General features: G+C 46.2%; 1 protein-coding gene across 1 annotated transcript in view; it reads left to right on the top strand.

Moving 5' to 3' along the window:
- The window catches only part of TBC1D32 (TBC1 domain family member 32), a 224,969-nt gene that overhangs the window by 29,423 nt on the left and 172,304 nt on the right, over positions 1-23,242 (top strand). The window contains exons 12-17 of the mRNA XM_075063908.1: positions 4,880-4,908; positions 5,998-6,186; positions 6,375-6,517; positions 7,742-7,869; positions 10,499-10,700; positions 21,960-22,042. Of these exons, the coding sequence (XP_074920009.1) occupies positions 4,880-4,908; positions 5,998-6,186; positions 6,375-6,517; positions 7,742-7,869; positions 10,499-10,700; positions 21,960-22,042 (774 nt within the window). The remainder of the gene's footprint in view (positions 1-4,879; positions 4,909-5,997; positions 6,187-6,374; positions 6,518-7,741; positions 7,870-10,498; positions 10,701-21,959; positions 22,043-23,242) is intronic.

The raw sequence follows: 23,242 nt of genomic DNA, 5'->3' as shown, positions 1-23,242 counted from the left end.
CTTCTCAACCGTCCTCGGCTGAAGACGGGACTCGGGGCAGTGCTACCTTCTCTTCCCTGGTCTCTATAGAAAACAGTAACAAAGAACATAGAAATAATTATTAGTTACATCTCAGTTGTTTCCTTTCCTTTAGTGTAGTTACATAGTTAGTTACTTAGTTTGGAAAAAAAAAAAATCCCTCAGGCTTGTCTCCTGTTGAGACACTCACTTCGGCCATTTCTAATTCATAATGCCAGGAGCTTCAGGATTCAAAAGGTGTATTTCCTGTCAGGAATCTATGCCGCGGACAGATGGGCACTCATACTGTGTGAAGTGCCTCGGGGACACCCACATCCCTATGAAGTGCCTCCCTTGCGCGAGCCTCAAGTCAAGAGCTTGTCGCGACAGGGATCTGTGTCTCAAAATGCTGATGTTGGAAAAATCCTTACAGCCGCTTTCAGAGATGGGAAAGGTGAAACCCACTCCCACATGCACCCAAGCCAGATCAGAACTGGTGGGCAGCGTTGCTTCACCCTCCCTGGAGCGGAGGCAAGAAGCAGAACAGTCTCACAGGAGAGACTTTAACAAGGGTAAGGGGTCTCCCACGAGATCCCTACCCTCTGTGCTGACAGCACCAAAGGCAGGTGCCTCAGGTTTTCTAATGCCTCAGCCGCAGCTCTGACAGACCACAGAGGCAGGGACCCGACCTCCCGTGTCAGGAAGGTCCTTCTGGCTCCGGTCCCCTCAGCACCGCAAACGGCCGTGGTGCCACCAGCGCGCTCCTCCTGGGCACCGCAAACGGCTGCGGTGCCGCCAGCGCGCTCCTCCTGGGCACCGCAAACGGCCGCGGTGCCGGCAGCGCGCTTCTCCTCGGCACTGCAAATGGCTGCGGTGTCGGCAGTGCACGCCTCCTGGGCACTGCAAACAGCCATGTTGCCAGCTGCGCGCTGCGCCTCAGCACTGCAAATGGCCGCGGTGCCGGCGGCGCACGCCTTCTGGGCACCACAAATGGCTGCGGTGCCGGCGGCGTGCGCCTCCTGGGCACCTCAAATGGCAACGGTGCTGGCGGCACACCTCTCCTCATCACCAAAAATGGCCCGGTGCCGGCAGCACACTTTTCCTCAGCATCGCAAACAGCCACGGTGCCTGCAGCGCGCCTCTCCTCGTCACCAAAAACAGCTTTGGTGCCGGCAACGCAATGCTCCTTGGCACCAAAAACAGCCATGATGCCACCAGCACAATCCTCCCCTGCAGGGAGAAGAAGTTTGGCACCGAGACTATCTTCCACTCAGGCACCAGTAGCAGACCCCCTGCAGGGCACCCCCAAGCAGTCTGCAGCACTACTGTCACTTGCACTTTCTCCTGCTAATGAGCTAGAGCAGAGAGCAGGTTCAGCTCAGCCCACGGAACAGGAGCAACAGTTTCTCACTCAATGTGACCTTTCAGTGCCACCTGAGCCTCACTCTCTGCTCCTGCATACACAGGGCTCATTTTTTTGAACCACTGCTCTCTCCACCTGAACTGGTTTTCACTGACGGTGAACTTGATTTACAGCAACAAGCGGAGTTCTCCCCTCCTGCTTCTCCTCCACAGGCACCTCTGCCACCTCAGGTCACAGCTCAAGGCCACCAGCCTCAGCTTCCCTACTTTACTCCCCCATGGGCAACACCTGGATTCTCCTACCCTATGCCTTGGCTTCAGTGGTACCCTTGGCAACATCCTCCTACTAGTCATCCTCCTTCTGTGCATCAGTCTCTTGCTCCATCCACTTCTAATGTGCCTGAACCCCTTCCTGAGTATGCAAGTTTCACCATATCCTTAACTCTCCATTAGCCTTGGAAGGAGCCCTCCTCCCTCTGCCTCCATGGGCCGTGGACGACTGTAAACAATTTCAAGAACTTTTCAGGGGGGTGACAGTCAAGATGTCCCCTTTCAAGAGGCTCAGGAGATGCAACACAGACTCCTCAGAATCCTTCAACCATCTGCACCCTCAAAAATCACGCTCCCTATAAACGAAGCACTCCTGGAGCCGGCTGACACTCTCTGGCAAACCCCAGCGTCTTTAGTACCAACTTGCAAAAAGGCCGAACGTAGATACTATGTCACTGCTAAGGACAGTGACTTCCTATTTTTTCATCCACCACCGCTCGCCAGTTACGACTTAGTGTAATTCTCAAAACTTTTGAATTTGCCTCCTACATTCCAGAGGATATGAGAGCAGATTTCAAATCAATCCTGACTGAGGGCCAACTGATTTCCAGAACAGCCCTACAGGCATCTCTAGACACGGCAGACACAGCAGCCTGTACAACTGCAACTGCTGGGGTTATGCGCAGATCCTCATGGCTCTCTGCATCTGGCATCCCCAAAGAACTGCAGACCAAAGTGGAAGATCTCCCTTTTGATAAGGACAAACTTTCTCCTACTCTCCTACCTTTCCCCGTCCCTCTTCAGGGACCCTTCTCACAACCACTTACTTCGCACAGAAGTGGTGCATCTTCTACAACTAGGTGCAGTGGAGTCTGTGCTGACTCAAAATCAAGGGACAGGTTTCTACTCCCATTACTTTCTAACTCAGAGAAAGACTGGAGGATGGAGGCCTATACTAGATCTATGCTGACTGAAAAAATTCATGAGGATACAAAGATTCAAAATGGTCACACTGGGCACAATAATACCTGCACTGGATCAAGGGGACTGGTTCAAAGCCGTCGACCTACAGCATGCTTACTTTCATGTATCTATTCATCCAGCTCACAGACGCTTCCTACGATTCACAATCGGTCTTGACCATTTTCAATACAGAGTTCTTCCTTTCGGACTCGCCACAGCACCAAGAGTTTTTTTCCAAGACTCTAGCCGTGGTCGTGGCTCACCTCTGCAAACACAGGGTCACGCTGTTCCCGTATCTGGACGATTGCCTTATCAAGGGCAACTCCTATGGCGAAACACTTCAAGCTACCCGTTTCACCATCTCCCTCTTTCACAGCCTAGGCCTCTAAATAAACATCCGAAAATCCACTCTGACACCTAAACAACAGATCGAGTTCATCGGAGCTCATCTCGACTCAATCTAGAGCAGGGCCTCGCTCCCATATCACAGATTCCTTGCTATCATGCAGCTCAAACGCACACTCTCTATTCGTCCCAGGACACAGGCAAGACTTCGCCTACAGCTCCTTGGTCACATGGCAGCCACCGCCTTCGTAGTTCACCACGCCAGGCTACACATGAGATGTCTACAGGGCTGGGTCAATTCCAATTTCAAACCCAGCAGACACACATTAGGGATGCTGCTAACTCCTCCTCCCAATATTATAGCTTCCCAGCATTGGTAGACAAGTCCAGAAAACCTCTGCACAGGGGTTTCCTTCCAGCAATGTTCCCCAACACTCATGCTCACCACGGACGCTTCCCTAATCAGTTGGGGAGCACACCTAGGGTGGCACAGGGCACAAGGCCGGTGGTCCTCATCAGAGACGCACCTATATATAAATCTCTTAGAGCTCAGAGCAGTGAGGCGAGCATGCCTTCACTTTCTTCCCCTCAGAAAGAACAAATCTCTTTGGGCCTTAAAAGACAACATAGCATGCATGTACTACATAAACAGACAAGAGGGAGCCCAATCACATTCCCTTTGCATGGAAGCCATTCAACTACGGAATTGGTGCATACGACATCGAATACAAATCATCACTTCCTACCTACCAGGCTGCCACAACACTACTGCCGATGCACTCAGCAGGCACTCCCTGAGACAACGCGAATGGGAACTGCACCCCGCAGTACTCCAACAGCTCTTCTCCCTCTGGGGCACCTCGTCAATAGATCTCTTTGCCATGACCTAAAATCGAAAATGTTCCATTTTTCTCCAGAGCGGGACTGCATCCCTAGGAGATGCATTCCTCATCCCATGGAACAACTCCCTCCTGTACGCCTTCCACCAATCCCTCTGTTACACAGGGTTCTTTGGAAGATTGCAGAATGCAAGGCCTGGGTCATCCTTGGTGGTACCAACAGTGTGGTTCCTACCTAGGGCTGTAGTCTCACGGAGCCTCTCCCCAACAGGCCACACACGTTATACCCAGTTCCCAGGACAATGGATGGGTTCTTCACTCTAAGCTCCCAAAGCTCCACCTCACAGCCTGGTTTTCTTCATGGTTCCAAACCCATGAAACTAAGCCTGTTCCGAGCTAGTCCAATATGTCGTCACAGCAAGTGAAAGACTCCACTCACATAAACCTACCTGTAGAAGTGGAAGCGTTTCTTGTGCCGTTTTAAATCCCACTTGGCACTCAATAACGTGACCCTCCCCAACATTCTAGACACCTCCTGAATAAAAATAGGAAGGATTTTCGCTCAGGCATCAAAAGCGCACCTGGGGGCTTGGTTCCATGACCTATAGACAGTTTATTCATCTTTTACCCACTCCACCTAAAACGCTTTCTCCGGGCCTGCAAAATCTCCGACTGACCAACAGTGGCTGCTATGGAATGCTTAACCTGGTTCTCATGCTCTTCATGAAACCTGCCATTTGGAGGCTTGGCTCCCTCCTCCATCTTCATATGTCCATGAAGGTGGCTTTCTTAGTTGCCATAACATCAGCAGGGAGAGTTGGTGAAATGAGCACCCTGATGGCCCCACCCTCCCTACACAAATTTCTCGCAAAGACAAAGTACACTTTGAGACCTACACATCCTAAATAATTTCTTCTAAAGGTGGTATCGACCTTCCACCTCAACCAACCTATATACTTACCTACTTTCTATTCCAAACCTCACAAGACTCCGCAAGAGGCAACCCTGCATACTATCGATGTCAGGCGAGCAATCGCCTTTTATTTAGACAGGACCAAACCATTTCGTAAGTCCTCACGACTCTTTGTTTCCATTACCGAAAGATCGAAAGCTACGGCTATCTCTAAACAACGTCTATCCAAGTGGATCTCTGACTGCATCAGATCCTGTTACCATGCGCAAAATCTTCAACCATCCGAAGGCATTAGAAAACTCATTCCACTCGAGCCATGTCGACATCCATTGCCTTCCTGCACAATGTTCCCATTCCTGACAAACCCATAGCTGCTTTGTAGATATCTGAAAACAAGTTTGCAAAACGCTATGCTCTCACGCAAGACACCACGGCAGACACCATAGTAGACCATACAGTACTATCTACAGTACTCACTGCTGCATCTCCAAAGTCCCACCAACCACACTGGGTACTGCTACACATTCACCTATAGTGGAGCACCCACAGGGATAGCACTCAAAGAAGAAGAGAAAGTTACTCACTTTGCAGTAACTGAGGTTCTTCGAGATGTGTGTCCCTGTGGGTGCTCCACTCCCCGCCCTCCTCCCTCTACTTTGGAGTACTAGTATGATGCTCCACGGTAGAGAAGGAACTGAGGAGGGTGTGGGGCGCACGCACTCAGGAAGATTCCAACTAGACGGGAGATACCATCTGGGTGCGTGCGCCCCAACCAGGCACTGCTACCGAAAATCTCTGATCGACAGTGCTGGGATGCACCGTCACCTAGAGTGAAGGACCCACAGGGACACACATCTCGAAGAACCTCAGTTACTGCAAGGTGAGTAACTTTCTCATCCTTGATAGTAAGTAAATTTGTATTGTTGTCTGAGTAGTGAAAGTAGTAATGGAGCAGTTAATGTACTAAGAATGGTTAAATTATGACGACATTGAAATAATAAGTTAAATCCACAGTCTTGTTGCAAATTTATGGAAAATTCCCTTTACAACTAACTTCAACTTGTAATAGTCTTGATGGACTTTGTCCAACTATTCATAAATATCATACATGTATTCAATACCTTTAAATTATAGGTCACTTCCTACTTCCACAGAAGATGTGGTAAAAGTTCAGTTGATTTAAATGGGAGAGGATCAAGCCGTATAAGATGATCTGGAAGTATTTACAGTGGTTAGCTCAGTGGCTACAGTCCAAAATTACTGTAGTGTGTCATCTGTAGATAAAGCCATTAATCACAATAAAACAAGAAGTTGCTTACCTATATTTAGAAAGTTCATTTTGTTATGAGGTTAATATAGTGCTTTATTTTATAGACTCCTTTTTTTCCTTTGTGATTTTTGTAGATTTCATATCCCTAACCGACCTGTTGGTACTATTTATTCGATTTATTTATTGCTCTCCCACTTGCCCAATGACAACTCTGACAGTGCACACAGGTAATATTGCTCCTTTTAATTAATTTCTTAATTGTATCACTTTGTGAATAAAGGAAGAATTCAATACCTTTTGTATCTGGTTACTTTTAATTTGGACATTTTAAATAACAGCTTTGCAAACTTTTTTTTGTTTTCTTTCTATATTATTTATTTTAAAAATGTAAACTAATACATCTTGTGTTTGTCAGGCAATTATTCTCCAGCAATCCTTGTTACTGAGGTGCTGCAAATTCTGTGTGACCGAACTGAATGTGCTACTGACTGTTTATATACTAATACAGTGATAGATGCACTTCTTCATCCCATTCATAATTTACTGAATGGAACAGAGGTTTGTAGTGTTTCCCTAAATAAACTTTAAATGTTTGTTGAAATCTTACCATATCAAAGAGATGTGTGTGAAAAATCAGTACTTTTGTTAAAGTGTATTCTGTGGTATTGGAAATCAGTACAACCTGATAGTGTGGATGTTGTTACCCATTATAAAGGTGCTTAATTGGTATAGTTTATTTTCATTATAGTATCACCTTTAGTGTACGGATAGTCCATTCTCCATGCTGATTCAGCCCATGGACCCTTTCCTGGCAGAGTCCTTGTGGCATCTTACAGACTAACAAATTTATTTGGGTATAAGCTTTGGTGGACTAGAACCCACTTCATCAGATGCATGGAGTGGAAAATACAGGAGTAGGCTACCACTCTGAAATCTTTCCTGGCAATATCATTAAAGGTGATAATTATGATGAGTATGTGTACGTGCTTCAATTTGAACAGAGGCCTTTTACTAATTTTGTTTATGCCAGTGAAACTCAGATCTCAGTGGTTCAGGAGCCGAATTAGCTATCAACATTACCCAAAAGAGCCACAGTAGTATGAATTCATTGTTTCATTTACTATAGTAATACACACACGCACACTCTCATAGCAAATAAGTTAATAACTTAATTGATCAATCAGGATGCTTTTACTATGTTAGTAATAATTTAAATTGGTTAATAATTAAATCACATATTGTTTTAATATCATGTATTGCAAAGAGCAGCAGAAGACACATTAAAGAGCCCCTTTTGGCTCGCAAGCATCAGGGCTGGTCTACACTAGCACTGTAAATCAATCTAAGTTAAACTAGGTCAGTTATGTAAGTTACGTAACGGAAGTTGACGTAATTTGGATCAACTTACAGTGGTATCTCCGCCGTGCTATGTTGACAATAGGTGCTCTCCCGTCAACATAACTTACGCCTCTTGGGGAGGTGGAGTACAGACGTCGATGGGAGAACGCTCTCCCATTGATTTAGTGTGTCTTCACCAGACCTGCTAAATCGACACCGCTGCATCAATCGCAGTACTGCCAATTTAGCCAATAGTGTAGACATGGCTTCAATTTGAGTATCACGGGTTTAGGCCATTGAACATCCATCATAAAGGTGACCATCGGTCACTACAGATCTGAGCCAGACTTGTACAAGCATATTTTACAGAAACATATTACAAATGTAAAAAGAAATTTATAAGCCATTTACCTAAAAAACTAATGTATTTTTTTAACAAAACAGATGTATATAAATTGCCCTGAAACCTCTTTAATACATATAGCTGATATTTTGGCAAGGATTGCTGCTGTAGAAGATGGCCTTTCTCTTCTCCTTTATGGAGGAAACATGAACACTGCCAAAAAGGATAGGTAAGAGAGTACTTAAAAAAATTATGTTACTCCACTACATATGAGCTTGAAGTCATGTATTGTCCCCCTGTTATATATAAAGTATATATGTTTTGTTTTTGCTTTAAATAACAAAGTCTAATTACCAGATACATTAAGGGAGTGTATCAGTGGAATGAACTTTGACAGGACATTGTAGTGCGAATGGCAAGGGGAAGGGGCACTTTTATAGAAAGCAAAGAAGCAGCAGATTTTGACTGTTTAGAATTTTCCTTTGTAACATGAGGGCTTTGTCCTTTCAATAGATTTTTAAAAAAAGTAACTGGAGAATTCATGGATCAAGTTAATGCTCATGAAAGTGAAAAGTAAATAGTGTTGGAATAGAGTAAGCTCAGGGAAGGTCGATCACATGCCTCCCGCACCCATCTGTCTGTCTGTGCCAGCTTTAGATTTTTGCATTTTTCTCTCACCTAAAATCAGCTATCTGTCTAGCATAATAAAAACAAAACCAAAAAAAAGCTGATTGATAAAAACGTAGTTTACATTTACTGTTCCTTGTGAAAAAATGTTTTCTGACAGGTTGAATTGTTGTCCATCAACAATAAGATTACCCAAACTTAATGTAGTATATTTTGATTGGAGAGTGACATAAAATGTGAGCTTTCTTCTCAGTGCAGTGCATACTACCTCCACAGCATTCCCTTTCTGGAGGTCTTGGTGTCTGAACTTAGATCCAGTGTATTGCATTGCCATGTAGGCTATCAGCCTCTGTTATCTTTGACATATTGATCTATAAAACAAAATAATTTTGCAGAATGAATCAACTTATTTTGTAGGGAGAAAGGAGATATTATAGAGATTTGATCAGCAGTTTTACATAGATTATTATTTCCCTATTACGGGCTGTGTGTGTTCCATCCCTGTAATGGACGGTAGGGCTTAAACCCAGCTACTGGGGAGACAAGTGGAAACTAGCCTTTAAAGACTGAGCTGTAAGTTCTGGAGAGAAGAGCTGACAGCAATGGCTTGCTAGGCTGTTTGGAGATGGAACTAATAAATATGCTTCCTAAGTGAGGGAAGTCATAAAAAGGTAGCAATTTTTGGGGGTGGGGTGGAGAGAAAGGTAGAGTAAGAGCAAAGTGTTTCTGACTAGAGAGAGGAGGTAATTATCTTCTAACCTGGGAGACCTCTGAACTCAGCCCCCAGCTAAGGAAAAGGAATAACTGTTTACCTGGATTGTACTGGTGAGGATTATAGTGATGCTGTGGCAGGGTGATGAGACCCCATTCAATGTGGGGTAAGTTCACCCCATCCTTCAAGCTGCACTCTGTTTCTAGGCAGTGGGACCTAAAGGCTCAAGTCATAAGTGTTGCCCTGGGCCGCAGGGCTGTAAGGCCCAATGGCCAGAGTCTATACAATCGCCCTGATCTGCAGGGCGGTAAAGTCTCATGATCAGTGCCAATGGGGAAGCTCTTCTCTGCAGAGAGGCCTAGCGGCCAGAGTCAGTAGAGATACCCTGGGTTTGCAGGGCATCAAGGCACCCTAGTGGCCAGAGTCCATACAGTTACCTCAGTTTGCAGGGCAGTGTGGTCTAGAGGTCAGATTCAATAGAGTGCTTCTCTGAGGCGAGGCTGTATAGCCTAACAGCCGAAGTCAATAGAGTTGACCCCTGGAGTAGGGCTGTATGGCTTAGTAGCCAGAGTCAATAAAGTTGCCCTCCAGGGTGGGTGGGGCTGTATGGCCTGGCAGCCAGTTAAGGGGTGGGAACTGCTACTCAGGGGGGTGAGTGGCAGCCAGGTTTGGGGTGACCTGGGACCTCCCTGCTCCACTGGGTCCCAGACCAGAGCCTTGGTCAGTGGCGAGGGTGCCTGCCACCGAGTCAGCGGGGATCCGTATGCAACCCCACGCTGACTATCGTTTGGCCAATAGCTAGTCACCCTCCCAGGCTACTTCCACTGGTGGTGGTCTGTGCGTCTTCGGGGTCTCTGGGTTTCTCAGCTGGTGCAACTCCCTGTAGCTCAGATTTCCATGGGGTGTCCACACGTAGCTGGATATCTGCTTGGGTCTCGGTGCCTCTGGCTTCTGCAGTCCAGGGTTCCTACTGCTCCTGGGCAGGAGCCAGCAAGGAGCATCCTTCCTCTCCAGGGGTGAGCCCAGACTGAGCTGGGCTGCTCCCTTATACTGATGCTACACCTAGAGCATGTCCAGTAGGGACATAAGGACATGGCTTCTTCTGCCCACGGTGAGGAGTTAACCCTTCTCCGTCCAGTGCGGGGTGAGTTCACCCTAGATGCTCAGAGACTGTAACCATTCTAAGAACTGTCTTTTGTTGCTTTTCCCAGCTGGATTCTTAGCTAAAGAAAGAAGCTTTGTGTGGTTTGTGGGCACTTAAAGGAAAGTGGTTTAAATCACTGACTTTAATCTTGCTTTACAACCCTTGCACTTTTTAGTTATTTTCATAACGAAAGGTTGATTCTCGTTGCTTGTTAACCATTAAAATATGTTGATTTGCAATTAGCTATAACTTCACTTTACACTTGGTTTGGTACTTCTTGCTGTAGAAATAGCATGAGCTAATCAAAATGGTTAATTCTATGCTGTTTACTAGTGACTACAAAACAATGTTTTAAAAGGGCTATTTTGTTTCTAGTCTTACAGCAGCTCATACAATTGTTCAATTTACAAAGAAACTCCTGGATGAAAATATTTCTGTTTTGTCTGGAACCGAGATGTTACCAGCCCTTAAAGGAGCTTTCATTTTTGTATGTCGTCAGATGTATGGTACCTGTGAAGGTCTGCAGGTGCTGATTCCTTATGGTTTGCATGAATCCATTGCTGACGCTTGGAAGAAGGTAACCATCTTATTGCAAACGTACATTTTTTGTGAACAATACAAATATATCTTTACTGTTATATTGTTCTTCATATTAAATCCTTTATATTTAATTTACACTGTAGTAAGGACACTGGTGTGCTTGAGAAGACCCTTTATTATACAACATTGTGCTCTACAGATTATTCCCATTCCCAAGTTGATTCATTTGCATGAGGCATGGCAGGATCCCATTTATAGCTTGGAAGTTTTATGCCTTTGGATTAAACTGGGAAATTTTATACCATGACTGATGAGGTACATAGGCTGCCCTCAGTTGTCCATACATGACTTTATTTTTGACGATTGTCCAGGAAAGAGCTCCTCTGGGGTTGTGACTTGCCACTGGTCAGTGCTCATCACATTTCAAAGGAAGATTTCTAAGTATCACTTTCTATCACCAACCATTCCTAATCGCCACTCTTGGTTCTTGGTCTTGTAAAATTAAAACAAAATAAAAATGCTTTAGTCATTTTTTAAAATGAATTTTCCTTTTTTTTGAGGGAGTGGGGAAAGACACACAAAAAAGGAATTTCAAACTGAAATTATTGGTTAGACGTGTGGTTCCCAAACTGGGGTTCATGAAATGCAGGGCAGGCCCTTCCCTGCACGTACGAGGTGGCGAGAAGTGAAGTGACCCGGCCCTAGCCCACTCCACTCTGATCCCCTGGCTCCCAGCCTTGGGGAGACAGGGGGCAACTGCCCCCCAGAACTCACTGGTGGTGTGGCTGGGGCAGGGTCACTGCATTTCCCACTGCTGTTGAGTGCAGGCCTGCCACCTGCTGCAGTCCATGGAGTGGGGGTAGGGCTGAGGCGGAGCAGGAGCGGGAGTTGCGGTGGAGCAGGAGCTGGAGCAGCACGCAACTGCGTAGGGCACCAGGAAATTTGGTGCCCCAAATTTCCTGGTGCCTTACACAACTGCGTACTTTGCGTATGGATAGGAAAGGCCCTGCCTATTTCATTGACTAATATTTTTATTGCTCAGATAGGCTAGTCATGCACACATAAGCTACATGTTCTTATCTAAGCATGTTGTGAGCTTAGCATAGTCATTGTGAAAAGAAAAAACAGTTGTTGCTCATTCGAAGAGTGTAGTTGTCAAACCGTTCATAACTCAATCAAATCGAAATGTGTTTAAGAGGATGAAGATTTTCATGCCAAATTTCAATTTTCTTCCCTCAAGCACTTTGAGGCTAGAGTTAATTTCAAGTAAGTCATTGAAATATTTCAATTGTGAAAGTGGTAGAATTTTTTATTTTCCTTCACGCTCAAAAATGAATGGAATATTTTGGCTCAAATGTTCCCAAAATATTAACTTACAGACAGAAACCACCCCAACCCTGGGGGAAAAAAAAAGGCTTTGAAGGTTAAATTTTCAGAAAGATAGGAGACTGAAAACGTGGGGAAGGGAGGAGTTAGAATGGAACAGCTACGGCTTCCATTACATTACTGTATATACACCCTATGATTAATGTGAATATAATATATATATATGTGTATACAATATTAGGTAATAATTTAAAGTAATATAAACAGTCACAAATCCAAATTTAAGCATTCATTTACAGTAATCTAAAGTCTGAATAAGAGATACTCATCAGTATATTTTGGATATTTTCTGTCCCTGTTGCTCACAGGTTCTTCAGTGAAAGGCAAAGGTTAATTATCCAAAATAGTGAAAATAAAATAAATTATTACCAAAATCTCAATTTTATAATGATAAATTAGATTTCTAATTGAACAAAGCTGATGTTGAAGCTAGTGCTATCTGTTGCGTTGAGAACACTGGACTAGAATTCTGCTGACTTAAATGAACTGGTTTACATATATTGTGCTGTAATTTTTATGTAACTCAGCAAGTTGTCTATCCTTGTGATGAGGATGCTATTCAGTCTACTTAAACAGTCTGTCTTACATTGTAAAAATTAAATAAAGTATGAAATCTTGCAAGCTTTTGATGGGCATTTTCAATTACCTGCTGTGATGAAGTGCTACAAGTGATATAGCTAGGCATACATACACACCTCTATGCACATTAAATTCTCTTGTCATAGCACAGAACATCATTTGGACATAAAACCTAAATTTGATGTACAGAAGATGAATATGAAGAATATTTAGAATGAAAATTCCATCAAACATATAACGGTGATACAGCTGCTGTTCCTGTATCCCACATCAGAGGCCAAGTTGAGATTACAGAGTGAATGTGCCCTAATGAACTGAATAAACTAGTAAAACAAACTGAGTTTTTAGCTTCGCCATCTTGGGTATTTTTCTTTGTAGTTTTCCATTCCTGGTTTCTTAAAATTAGCTTCAACTTATAAAAAGCTTTACGAGTTCCGGACATTGGTAGTGTGCCAAAGTGTTTGAACAGGTGACAAATCTCTGAAATTAGGTGCTCCTGGTTTTAAAGGATAAATGTGATGATTTTTAAAAGGTTCTAGGAGTATCAGAGGCAAGCACATTTCCATTTTGTAAGGTGTTGGAGTCCTCATCCAGCAACAAACATAAATTCTTCTTTGAGTGCTTGCTCATATCCATTCCAGTTAGGTGTGTGCACACCGCGTGCACGTTCGTTGGAAGATTTTTACCCTAGCAACACTCGGTGGGTCAGCTGGGCACCCCCCGGAGTGGCGCCGCTATGGCGCCGGATATATACCCCTGCCGACCCAACCGCCCCTCAGTTCCTTCTTACCGCCCGTGTTGGTCGTTGGAACAGTGGAGTGCGGTTTTACTGACCTCCACCTCCCTAGCTACTCATAGTTCTCTAGTTTTTTTTTGTGTATTATAGTTCAAAGTTATATAGTTATAGTTAATTTTTATTGTTCATAGTTAGTGTATAGTTAAGAGGGGTTCGGGGATTAGCCCCTTCCCCGCACCCGGTGCCGGGGCCCATGCCCGGTTCACCGGGTTTCAAACCGTGCTCGGCCTGTCATAAGCCGATGCCGACAGGAGATCCACACGACTCCTGCCTTAAGTGCCTCGGGGAATCTCACCTGACAGATAAGTGTCGCATTTGCAAGACTTTTAAGCCGAGAACAAAAAAGGAGCGGGACTTTTGGCTAAAGCAGCTCCTCATGGAGGCGGCTCTTACCCCTGCGCCTTTGGCACCGAGCGCTGGTCAGTCGGCGGGCAGAAGCGCCTCCTCGGCACTGGACTGCGCCGGTACTGACAAGGCCTCAGCACCGACCGTCGCCGGCACCGAAGTTGACTCGGCACCACTCCCTCTCTCCCGAGGTCGAGAAAGCCTTAGACTCCTGCTGCTTCCATGCCACCTGCACCGCAGAGCCAGAGAGCTCGTCTAAGTCGGATCGCCTGGCACTGACACCTGCCACGGCACCGAAGACGTTGGCACCGTCGATTCCGGTCCCACAAGGGCCCTCGAGTCCGGTGCCTGTCAGCTCCCCGGGGCGAGCCGTGGTCGAGCTTACTATTCCATCCACGCTGGAGATGATCTCAATGGCGAGGGATCTGGTTGCCATGACAGAGTCAAAGCGGCCTCAACCACCGGCATCGCTGGTGCGGGTAATACAGTCTATCGGCAAGCCTGCCTTGGTAAGACCATCCTCTGTCGGCACAGCAGAGCAGCACCTTTCACGATCATGGTCCTGCAGACATTCTAGGTTCCGTCGGCACTCCCGCTCCCGACGCCTCTCGCAGTCCTGGCACCGTTCTCCTCCTCGGTACCGGTCGCACTGTTCACCGGCCTGTTACTCTCGGCACCGTTCCAGCTCCTGGCATCGCTCCAGGCACCGTGACTCCCATAGCCACTCCCAACGTTGAGCCTCAAGATCTCGGTCGACCTCCCGGCACCGTTCCGGTCGCAGGTCCCGATCTCGTTCCCGGTACCGGTATGCCTCCCAGTACCGGTCCCCGGTGCAGAGTAGTGCAAGGTCCGCTAGAGACAGAGACTCTGCTCAGGGCTTTCCAGCCCCGCAATGGCCATCCAGACACGCATCAGTGTCGTCCCACGCGGACAGCGCTTATGCACAGGACCACGATTCTGATGTGCCCACCAGAGTCTTCCAAGAGACCCAGGTCCAGGACCAAGAACCCCATCAGTGGTCTTTCTGGACACCTTGGGCAAACCATCAGGCCCAAGGCATACCAGTAGTTCTGTCCCGCTCTGTCCCATCAGATCACCGAGTGCCAGAGGTGACGGTTAGCCGTCCCCCTCCGACTGCTACGGAGGAAGCCCCAGTTCACCCACTGGACTCCCAGGTTCCACTGGAGCAAGAGGTCGCCCAAGAGCAAGAGGCCACACAGGTCCCGCTCGTCACCAGCATCTCCTCTTCCTCTTCTCCAGATGAGGCGGTGGCAGGAACATCCTCCTCGGGCCCTCCTCCAATCGACCTGAGAGCCCATCAGGACCTCCTAAGGAGGGTAGCACTCAATATGAACCTCCAGGTGGAGGAGGTCCCGGAGGTAGAGGACCCGGTAGTGGACATTCTATTCGGCGGATGCCCCCACTAGAGTGGCCCTACCGTTTATTCGGACCATCCAGGCCAATGCCGATACTATATGGCAGTCTCCAGCCTCTATCCTCCTGCGGCCAGGGGAGTCGAGCGTAAATATATGGTGCCCTCTAAAGGGTACGAGTACTTGTATGTCCATCCTCCTCCCTGCTCACTAGTCGTCCAGTCCGTTAATGAGAGGGAATGCCATGGCCAGCAGGCGCCAGCCCCGAAATCGAAGGAGGCTAGGCGAATGGACCTACTCGGCCGCAAAGTGTACTCGGCAGGGCCCTACAGCTCCGGGTGGCAAATCAACAAGCCTTGCTTAGCCGCTATAATTATAACACCTGGGTGGCGGTGGGTAAGTTTACGGAGCTTCTCTCCCTCAAGACTCCCGCCAAGAGTTCGCTGCCCTCTTGGAGGAAGGGAAAAAGGTGGCCAGAACTTCCCTCCAGGCCTCGTTGGATGCAGCAGACTCAGCAGCCAGGACTCTGGCCTCGGGTGTTGCCATGAGGCGCATCTCATGGCTTCAGGTTTCAAGCCTCCCACCGGAGCTGCAGTATACCATTCAGGACTTGCCATTTGATGGTAAAGGCCTCTTCTCGGAGAAAGACTGACCCCAGGCTGCAAAGCCTGAAGGACAACAGGGTCATAATGCGCTCTCTCTCATACGCCGTGCAACGCAGGCCTGCCGGTTGACCCAACCAGCCATACGCGCCTTTCCGTCCCCAGCACTCACCCTCACCCCATACTCTGTGCCTAAACAAAGACAGGACTTTTGGCAGGCGGCGCGGCCGAGGTGGTCAGCAGATGACCATCAGGACCCCAAGGGGGCCAAAAAAGTCAAGGTCCCTCGAAACACCAAACCACCAGGGACCAAAGACGAACTTTTTGAAGGTGCGCCCCGAGAGGACGGCGGCGTACCAGTTACAGGCCAGGATCCCTTCTCCTCCCTTCTCCAACCGTCTCTCCTACTTCCTCCCGGCGTGGTCCCAGTTAACTTCAGATCGCTGGTCCTACGCACGGTGGAGTATGGGTACCACCTCCAATTTATTTCAACCCCGCCCTCCCACCCTCCAACCCTGTCCCTCTTCAGGGACCCCTCTCACGAGCAATTCCTCTTACAAGAGGCGACGCTCCTCGCCATGGGAGCTATAGAGGAGGTACCAATGGACGAAAGGGGCAAGGGGTTTTACTCCCGTTATTTCCTAATCCCCAAGTCGAAGGGAGGTCTCAGACCTATCCTAGACCTGCGAGGACTCAACCAGTTTATGATAAAGTTGAAGTTCCGCATGGTATCCCTGGGGACCATTATCCCGTCCTTGGATCCTGGAGACTGGTATGCCGCCCTCGATATGAAGGACGCGTACTTTCACATCGCCATTTTTCCTCCACACAGGAGATACCTCCGCTTTGTAGCCAACTGTCAGCACTTCCAGTTTACGGTCCTGCCGTTTGGCCTTTCTACAGCCCAAAGGGTATTTACAAAGTGTATGGCCGTAGTCGCCGCCTACCTCCGCCGACGTCGGATACACATTTTTCCGTATCTGGACGATTGGCTCATCCGAGGGGCCTCCGAGACACAAGTCACTCAGCATGTGGGGCATCGTCAAGGACCTATTCACACGTCTAGGCCTGATGATCAATATAGAAAAATCCACTCTGGTTCCCACGCAGAGGTTAGACTTCATAGGAGCTATCCTGGACTCCAATCTAGCCAGAGCCTGCTTACCACAGCCGCGGTTTCAGGCATGGCAACAATCATCCGAGGTCTACAGAATTTCCCGACGACCTCGGCTCGCACTTGTCTCGGTCTCCTGGGTCACATGGCTGCCTGCACGTTTGTAACCAAATACGCCAGACTCCGCCTCCGTCCTCTCCAAGTTTGGCTCAACTCGGTATACCGCCCGGGCAGGGACCCAATAGACACGATAGTCACCATTCCCCGAGCACCCTAGGCTCCCTAGACTGGTGGCTAACTCCCTCCCTGGTGTGTGGCAGGGATGCCGTTCCATCCGCCCCAACCCTCAATGTCCCTGACGACGGACGCGTCATCTCTCGGCTGGGGTGCTCACCTCGGTCACCTTCGTACTCAAGGCCTTTGGTCATCTCAGGAGCTGGCATTACACATAAATGTCCGAGAACTGAGAGCAGTCCGCCTGGCGTGCCAGGCGTTCCAGCAACAGTTGCAAGCCGTTGTGTCTCAGTGTTTACAGACAACACAACGGCCATGTACTACATAAACAAGCAGGGAGGGACACGATCCTCCCCCCTTTGTCAGGAGGCATCCAACTCTGGGACTGTTTGCATCCCACTCCCCCTGTTACGTCAGGTCCTCCAGCTTCTCCCAACAGTCTCCCCCTTTTGTCCAGGCAGGGACAGAGGCCATCCACTCTGGGACTTTTGCATAGCCCACTCGATAGACTGGTAGCGTCCTTTCTCCCAGGGGTTGTCGGAACACTCTGGCGATCACTCAGCAGGGTCCTTCCTGTCTCACGAGTGGTCGATCCGCCCGGATGTTATTCATTCTGTTTTCCAGAAGTGGGGATTTCCCCACATAGACCTGTTTGCGCTTCCCGCGAGAACAGGAAATGCCAGATGTTCTGCTCCTTCCAAGGTCTCTCCCCGGGATCGATCTCGGACGCTTTCCTGATGCCGTGGAAGAGCCAGCTCCTTTATGCCTTCCCACCGTTCCCGCTGGTTCACAAGGTCCTGCTAAAACTCCGCAGGGACAGAGCGCGCATCATCATGATCGCTCCAGCGTGGCCCAGGCAGCACTGATACACCATGTTGCTCGACCTGTCGATAGCCAACCCAATTACCCTGTCACTCCACCCAGACCTCATAACTCACGACAATGGCAGACTTCGCCACCCAGACCTGCAGGCCCTTCACCTCATGGCGTGGCTGCTGCTTGGCTAAACCAGTCAGAGTTACGTTGCTCTGCATCAGTATGACAAGTTCTCCTGAGTAGCAGGAAACCTTCCACCCAGTCAACGTATCTGGCCAAGTGGAAGCGTTTCTCCTGCTGGGGCGAAACGCTTAATCTTACTCCCACTGAGGTCTCGATCTCCTCTTTTTTGGGCTACCTCTGGTCTCTCAAACAGCAGGGCTTAGCAGTATCATCACTGAGGGTACACATGGCAGCAAACTGTACCTTCCACCCAGGCGAAGGTGGCTGTTCCGTGTTCTCACACCCTATTGTTTCGAGGTTCCTCAAGGGCTTGGAGCACTTTATACCCCCAAGTACGCTGCCCAGCCCCGACCTGGGACCTCAACCTCGTTTTAACCAGACTTATGTCTCCCCCATTCGAGCCATTAGCAACCTGCTTGCTACTATACCTGTCTTGGAAGACAGCTTTCCTCGTAGCCATTACATCGGCCAGACGAGTCTCCGAGCTTAGGGCTCTTACGGTGGATCCGCCGTACACTGTGTTCCACAAAGACAAGATGCAGTTGCGACCACACCCAGCATGGTGGTTTCGGCCTTTCATGTTAACCAGGACATCTTTCTTCCGGTCTTCTTCCCGAAGCCACACTCAACGCGACGGGAGCAACAATTACACTCCCTGGATGTCCGTAGAGTGCTCGCATTTTATATTGAGCTGACAAAACCCTTTCGTAAAACCTCCCAACTCTTTGTCGCAGTAGCAGACCGAATGAAAGGCTTACCTGTTTCCTCTCAGAGGATCTCATCTTGGGTGATGGTGTGCATCTGCACTTATTATGATTTGGTTCATATTTCCCCAAGCCACATCACCGCGCTTTCTACCAGGGCTCAGGCTTCATCTGCTGCCTTCCTGGCTTGTGTCCCTATCCAGGAGATATGTCACGCAGCTACCTGGTCCTCGGTCCACACCTTTGCTTCACATTATGCTCTGGTTCAACAATCCAGAGATGATGCAGCCTTTGGCTCAGCAGTTTTGCATTCTGCAACATCTCACTCCGACCCCACCGCCTAGGTAAGGCTTGGGAATCATCTAATTGGTATGGATATGAGCAAGCACTCGAAGAAGAAAAGACGGTTACTCACCTTTGTAACTGTTGTTCTTCGAGATGTGTTGCTCATATCCATTCCACACCCGCCCTCCTTCCCCACTGTCGGACTAGCTGGCAAGAAGGAACTGAGGGGTGGTTGGGTCGGCAAGGGTATATATCCGGTGCCATAGTGGCACCACTCCAGGGGGCGCCCAGCCGACCCACCGAGTGTTGCTAGGTAAAAATCTTCCAATGAACATGCATGCGGCGCGCGGACACATAATTGGAATGGATATGAGCAACACATCTCGAAGAACAACAGTTACAAAGGTGAGTAACCATCTTTTACTTACTCATGAAGTGAAAAGAGGTTACTCGTTGTGTGGAGTAGTTTATTATCAAAAGGTAATTCCAAAGTAACAGTGCGCGCCACTCCTCAACCTAAGCAGTTTTTCCCAGGGTTGGTTGTTTTTAGGGTTCTCTCTTTCAGGACCTGTCTGGCTCAAACCCTAATTTCCCTGGCTAGGGCAATACTCCCATTTCCCTTCTGTTTATGGTGCAATCCGAAGTAGAGTACTTCCACAGTGTGTCAGCATTAAGAAACCTGTAGATCCTTGCAAGGTTCCGACAGCTGCTAAGAGTGGGGCAATGGGAGAATCCCATTACTACCCTCGAAAATAAAAACTGTAAAAGTAGTTTGAAAATATAACCCAATTGTGTCAGCTTTTTACTTTTGATACTAATATATGGACTCACTGTTGGGACACTTATCTCAATTTTTTGTACTTACAAATATTTTGATCATGGTATCTCTTTCCCAACTAATGGACCTGCTCGCTCTAGTAACTCTTTTAGAGCTGCCCTTCTGAACAGGAGCACTTTTCAGTAAGACAGATAAGGAACAGTTTCACTCTGCAGGCAAAGCCACTAAAAAGTGCTCATGATCAAGTATATGGCAGTAGTAGAATTCTGCGACAGATGCTGGCATGATTGAAAAGGAGAGTTGACAGACCCAGAAAAAGCAATAGCATACTGCACAATGATATTATGGATGTATTTGATCTTGTGTATGTTACACTATAACTTCATTATGCTCATTGAAATTACACATCTGAAGTTATATAATCTATAACATCCACAATCATTTGATTAAGTAGTGTAATGTCCCCATCATTGCTTAAAACCTAAAAATTGTAAATCATTGATCTTAAATAAAGTATTTTCTTCAAAAAAAAATCAGATATCTTTTACATTAGCATCCCCATCAAAGTTGTTGACTTTTGCTGAATGTTGATAGGGTTATTTGGTATATTTAATTTTGTATCGATTCAGAAGGTACTTCTTACTTCAGATCAGATCAAAGCTCATATGCAGTAAAGAGACCAGTATCCTACAGTTAAGAACACTGATCTCCCATAGATGCAAATGGAATTAAAAAGTTCATTCTTTTTGTGTGCGAAATTTTGTAATTAAAAAACAAAACAAAGTTATCTACAAAATTTCAGAGTGTATAGTTTTATTTTAAGCAAGATTGGAAAAATATGTTATTTGCAATTCTTTCTATACCACAGAAGATATGGAAATAGAATTACAATTTTTCAGATTTTTTTCAGGATTTTTTCACTCTGCTGATAAATAAGTGATATAGAAAATATTTACTTAACAATCTTAATATTTTCACACCTCTGATAAATAGTCCACAGTGTTTTACAACTTGGCAGATAGGTGTTTATTAATGTAATTGAACTTCTCTGATTCAGAATTCTGGCACACTATGCCAGGACACTCTGGATCTAAGTGTTTATTTTGGAGCATATAAATTTTGCTTTATTTTGTATATTGTAATGTTAGGTGTTATTTCCTGACACTGAATTTCCTTACCTCATATAAAAGGGTACTGATAATATCTCAGTATAGTGACAGTCATCGTGTTTTGAATTATACAGTGCCATTGTCAAAGGAAAGCATAGGAGTTTTGGTGGTTTTTTTAAAAAAAACAAAGAAAGCATTGAGAAAAAAAAAAGTACTAACACGTTTACAGGACATAAAAAAAAAAGGCCTGATTGGAGAGTTAAAGGTTTTTTGGAGACCACGGCCTCACTTACATTTCTGGGTCAGTTGTGACAAATTATAGTATCGGAGGGGTAGCTGTGTTAGTCTGGATCTGTAAAAGCAGCAAAGAGTCCTGTGGCACCATGTATACTAACAGACGTATTGGATGCTGATGAAGTGGGTATTCACACACAAAAGCTCATGCTCCAATATGTCTGTTAGTCTATAAGGTGCCACAGGACTCTTTGCAGAAATTATAGTGTCACCTTGAAATAAAGTATGAAATCTTTCAAGCTTTTGAAATATATTCCCTTTAAAACATATTCAGGATTTATTTAATCTAATCTATTTTATCTAACTGAGGCACTTATATGGCCCCATTAGTATAGTAGCTGAGTGCCTCAGAATCTTTAATGTCTTTATCCTCACAATACCCCTGTGAAGCAGGGAAGGACTATTTACCCCCATTTTACATATGGGAATCTGTGACACACAGAGACTAAGGGCCAGATTTGTAAAGGTATTTTGGTACCTAAAGTTGCAGATAGAAGCCTAAATACCTTTTAAAATTTGTCCTTAAGTGCCTTGTGTACAGGCACAGGGGAAGCCTGTTGACCGAGCAGGAAATTGAATTCAGATCTCCCAAGTGCCAGGCTAATGCCCTAACCACTGGACCATCCTTCCATCCTTTTTGTTATTGGTAGTCAGAACTTCTAAGAATGATGTAATAATAACTAGTTTTTATTTCATAGGCTAGTTCACTTTCAGAAAGGATTCCTACTCCTGTACCTGGAACAGACTCTATTTCATCAGGAAATCAAGAGTCACAAAACATGTAAGTACTGCTGTGTCTATCATATTTGGGTAAAATACACAAGTCACCACAGCCCAGATTTGTTGACCTTCAGGACAGTTATTAGGCCCATCTGTTTTCTTAGGCTTTTGCCAGAAACAGGTTGATAGCTACAGGAAGGTACATAACTTGAGCTGAGGTTTCTCATTTTAGACCTTCCTAGCACAGGGCTCATTGAGTTACAAAGTTCTTCCCAGCTCTATGTAGTTATACTAACTTCTATGTAGATGTGACTCATAATTTGCTATCTATGTGTTTCAAAATTTGTCTGGCAAAATATCAATTAAAAGACAGATAGTTGACACAGTTTTTCTGTGTCTTTGATTGTGTTGTTAATTAAAAATCTTGTATTGTAGAATACCATCCATGCCTTCAAAACATCATATATGGAGATTACCAGAATACTGGCTGAAAGCCAGTCACACAGTGAGAGAAAAGGCATCTCTCTTTTGATGTTAATACAAACTTCATTTCCCCCAGTAGATGTTTGTATGTTAAGTTTTACATGATGAGAAATACATGAACTCTATACTGCTTGTGAATGTGGGGCATAAAACTATGTAATTAAACACTATTGATAGACTTGTATGTGTCTTTTTTTTCCTTTTAATTGCTGTGGGATAGTTTCTAAAAGCTTCCATATGTAATTTGTATAGGGAATCACAATATTTGTTGTTGGTGTATTTTTTTTCCCTTTTGTGAAGTGACTGTAGTGACTTTAAATTGGTGTTGAGTAAAGGTAATAAAAGGTAATAATTGGAGATATACCAATCTCCTAGAACTGGAAGGGACCTTGAAAGGTCATTGAGTCCAGCCCCCTGCCTTCACTAGCAGGACCAATTTTTGCCTCAGATCCCTAAGTGGCCCCCTCAAAGACTGAACTCACAACCCTGGGTTTAGCAGGCCAATGCTCAAACCACTGAGCTGTTCTTCCCCCCTACATGAAGTGCTCTGCTGGAGATACCTATCAATAGTCAATTCCAGTGAATTATAAACTACAATCCCTTCCTAACTCCTGAATTGGACAGTTTTTTTTATGGAATAAGAGACTTGGATGAATTATTTTTAGATGAAGCTATTGCTTCCCACTAAACAAGAAATGACTTCAAGATTCTAGGTACAGTGACTAAAGTCTAGGGTGGTTTCTGCTTATTTCTGTCGCTGCTGCTGGTGGGAATCAAA

This window comes from Chelonoidis abingdonii, chromosome 3 (genome assembly GCF_003597395.2).
Source record: "Chelonoidis abingdonii isolate Lonesome George chromosome 3, CheloAbing_2.0, whole genome shotgun sequence".
Taxonomy (NCBI): domain Eukaryota; kingdom Metazoa; phylum Chordata; order Testudines; family Testudinidae; genus Chelonoidis; species Chelonoidis abingdonii.
The sequence above is the reverse complement of the archived record's forward strand: the minus strand, read 5'-3'. Positions and strand labels throughout refer to the sequence as shown.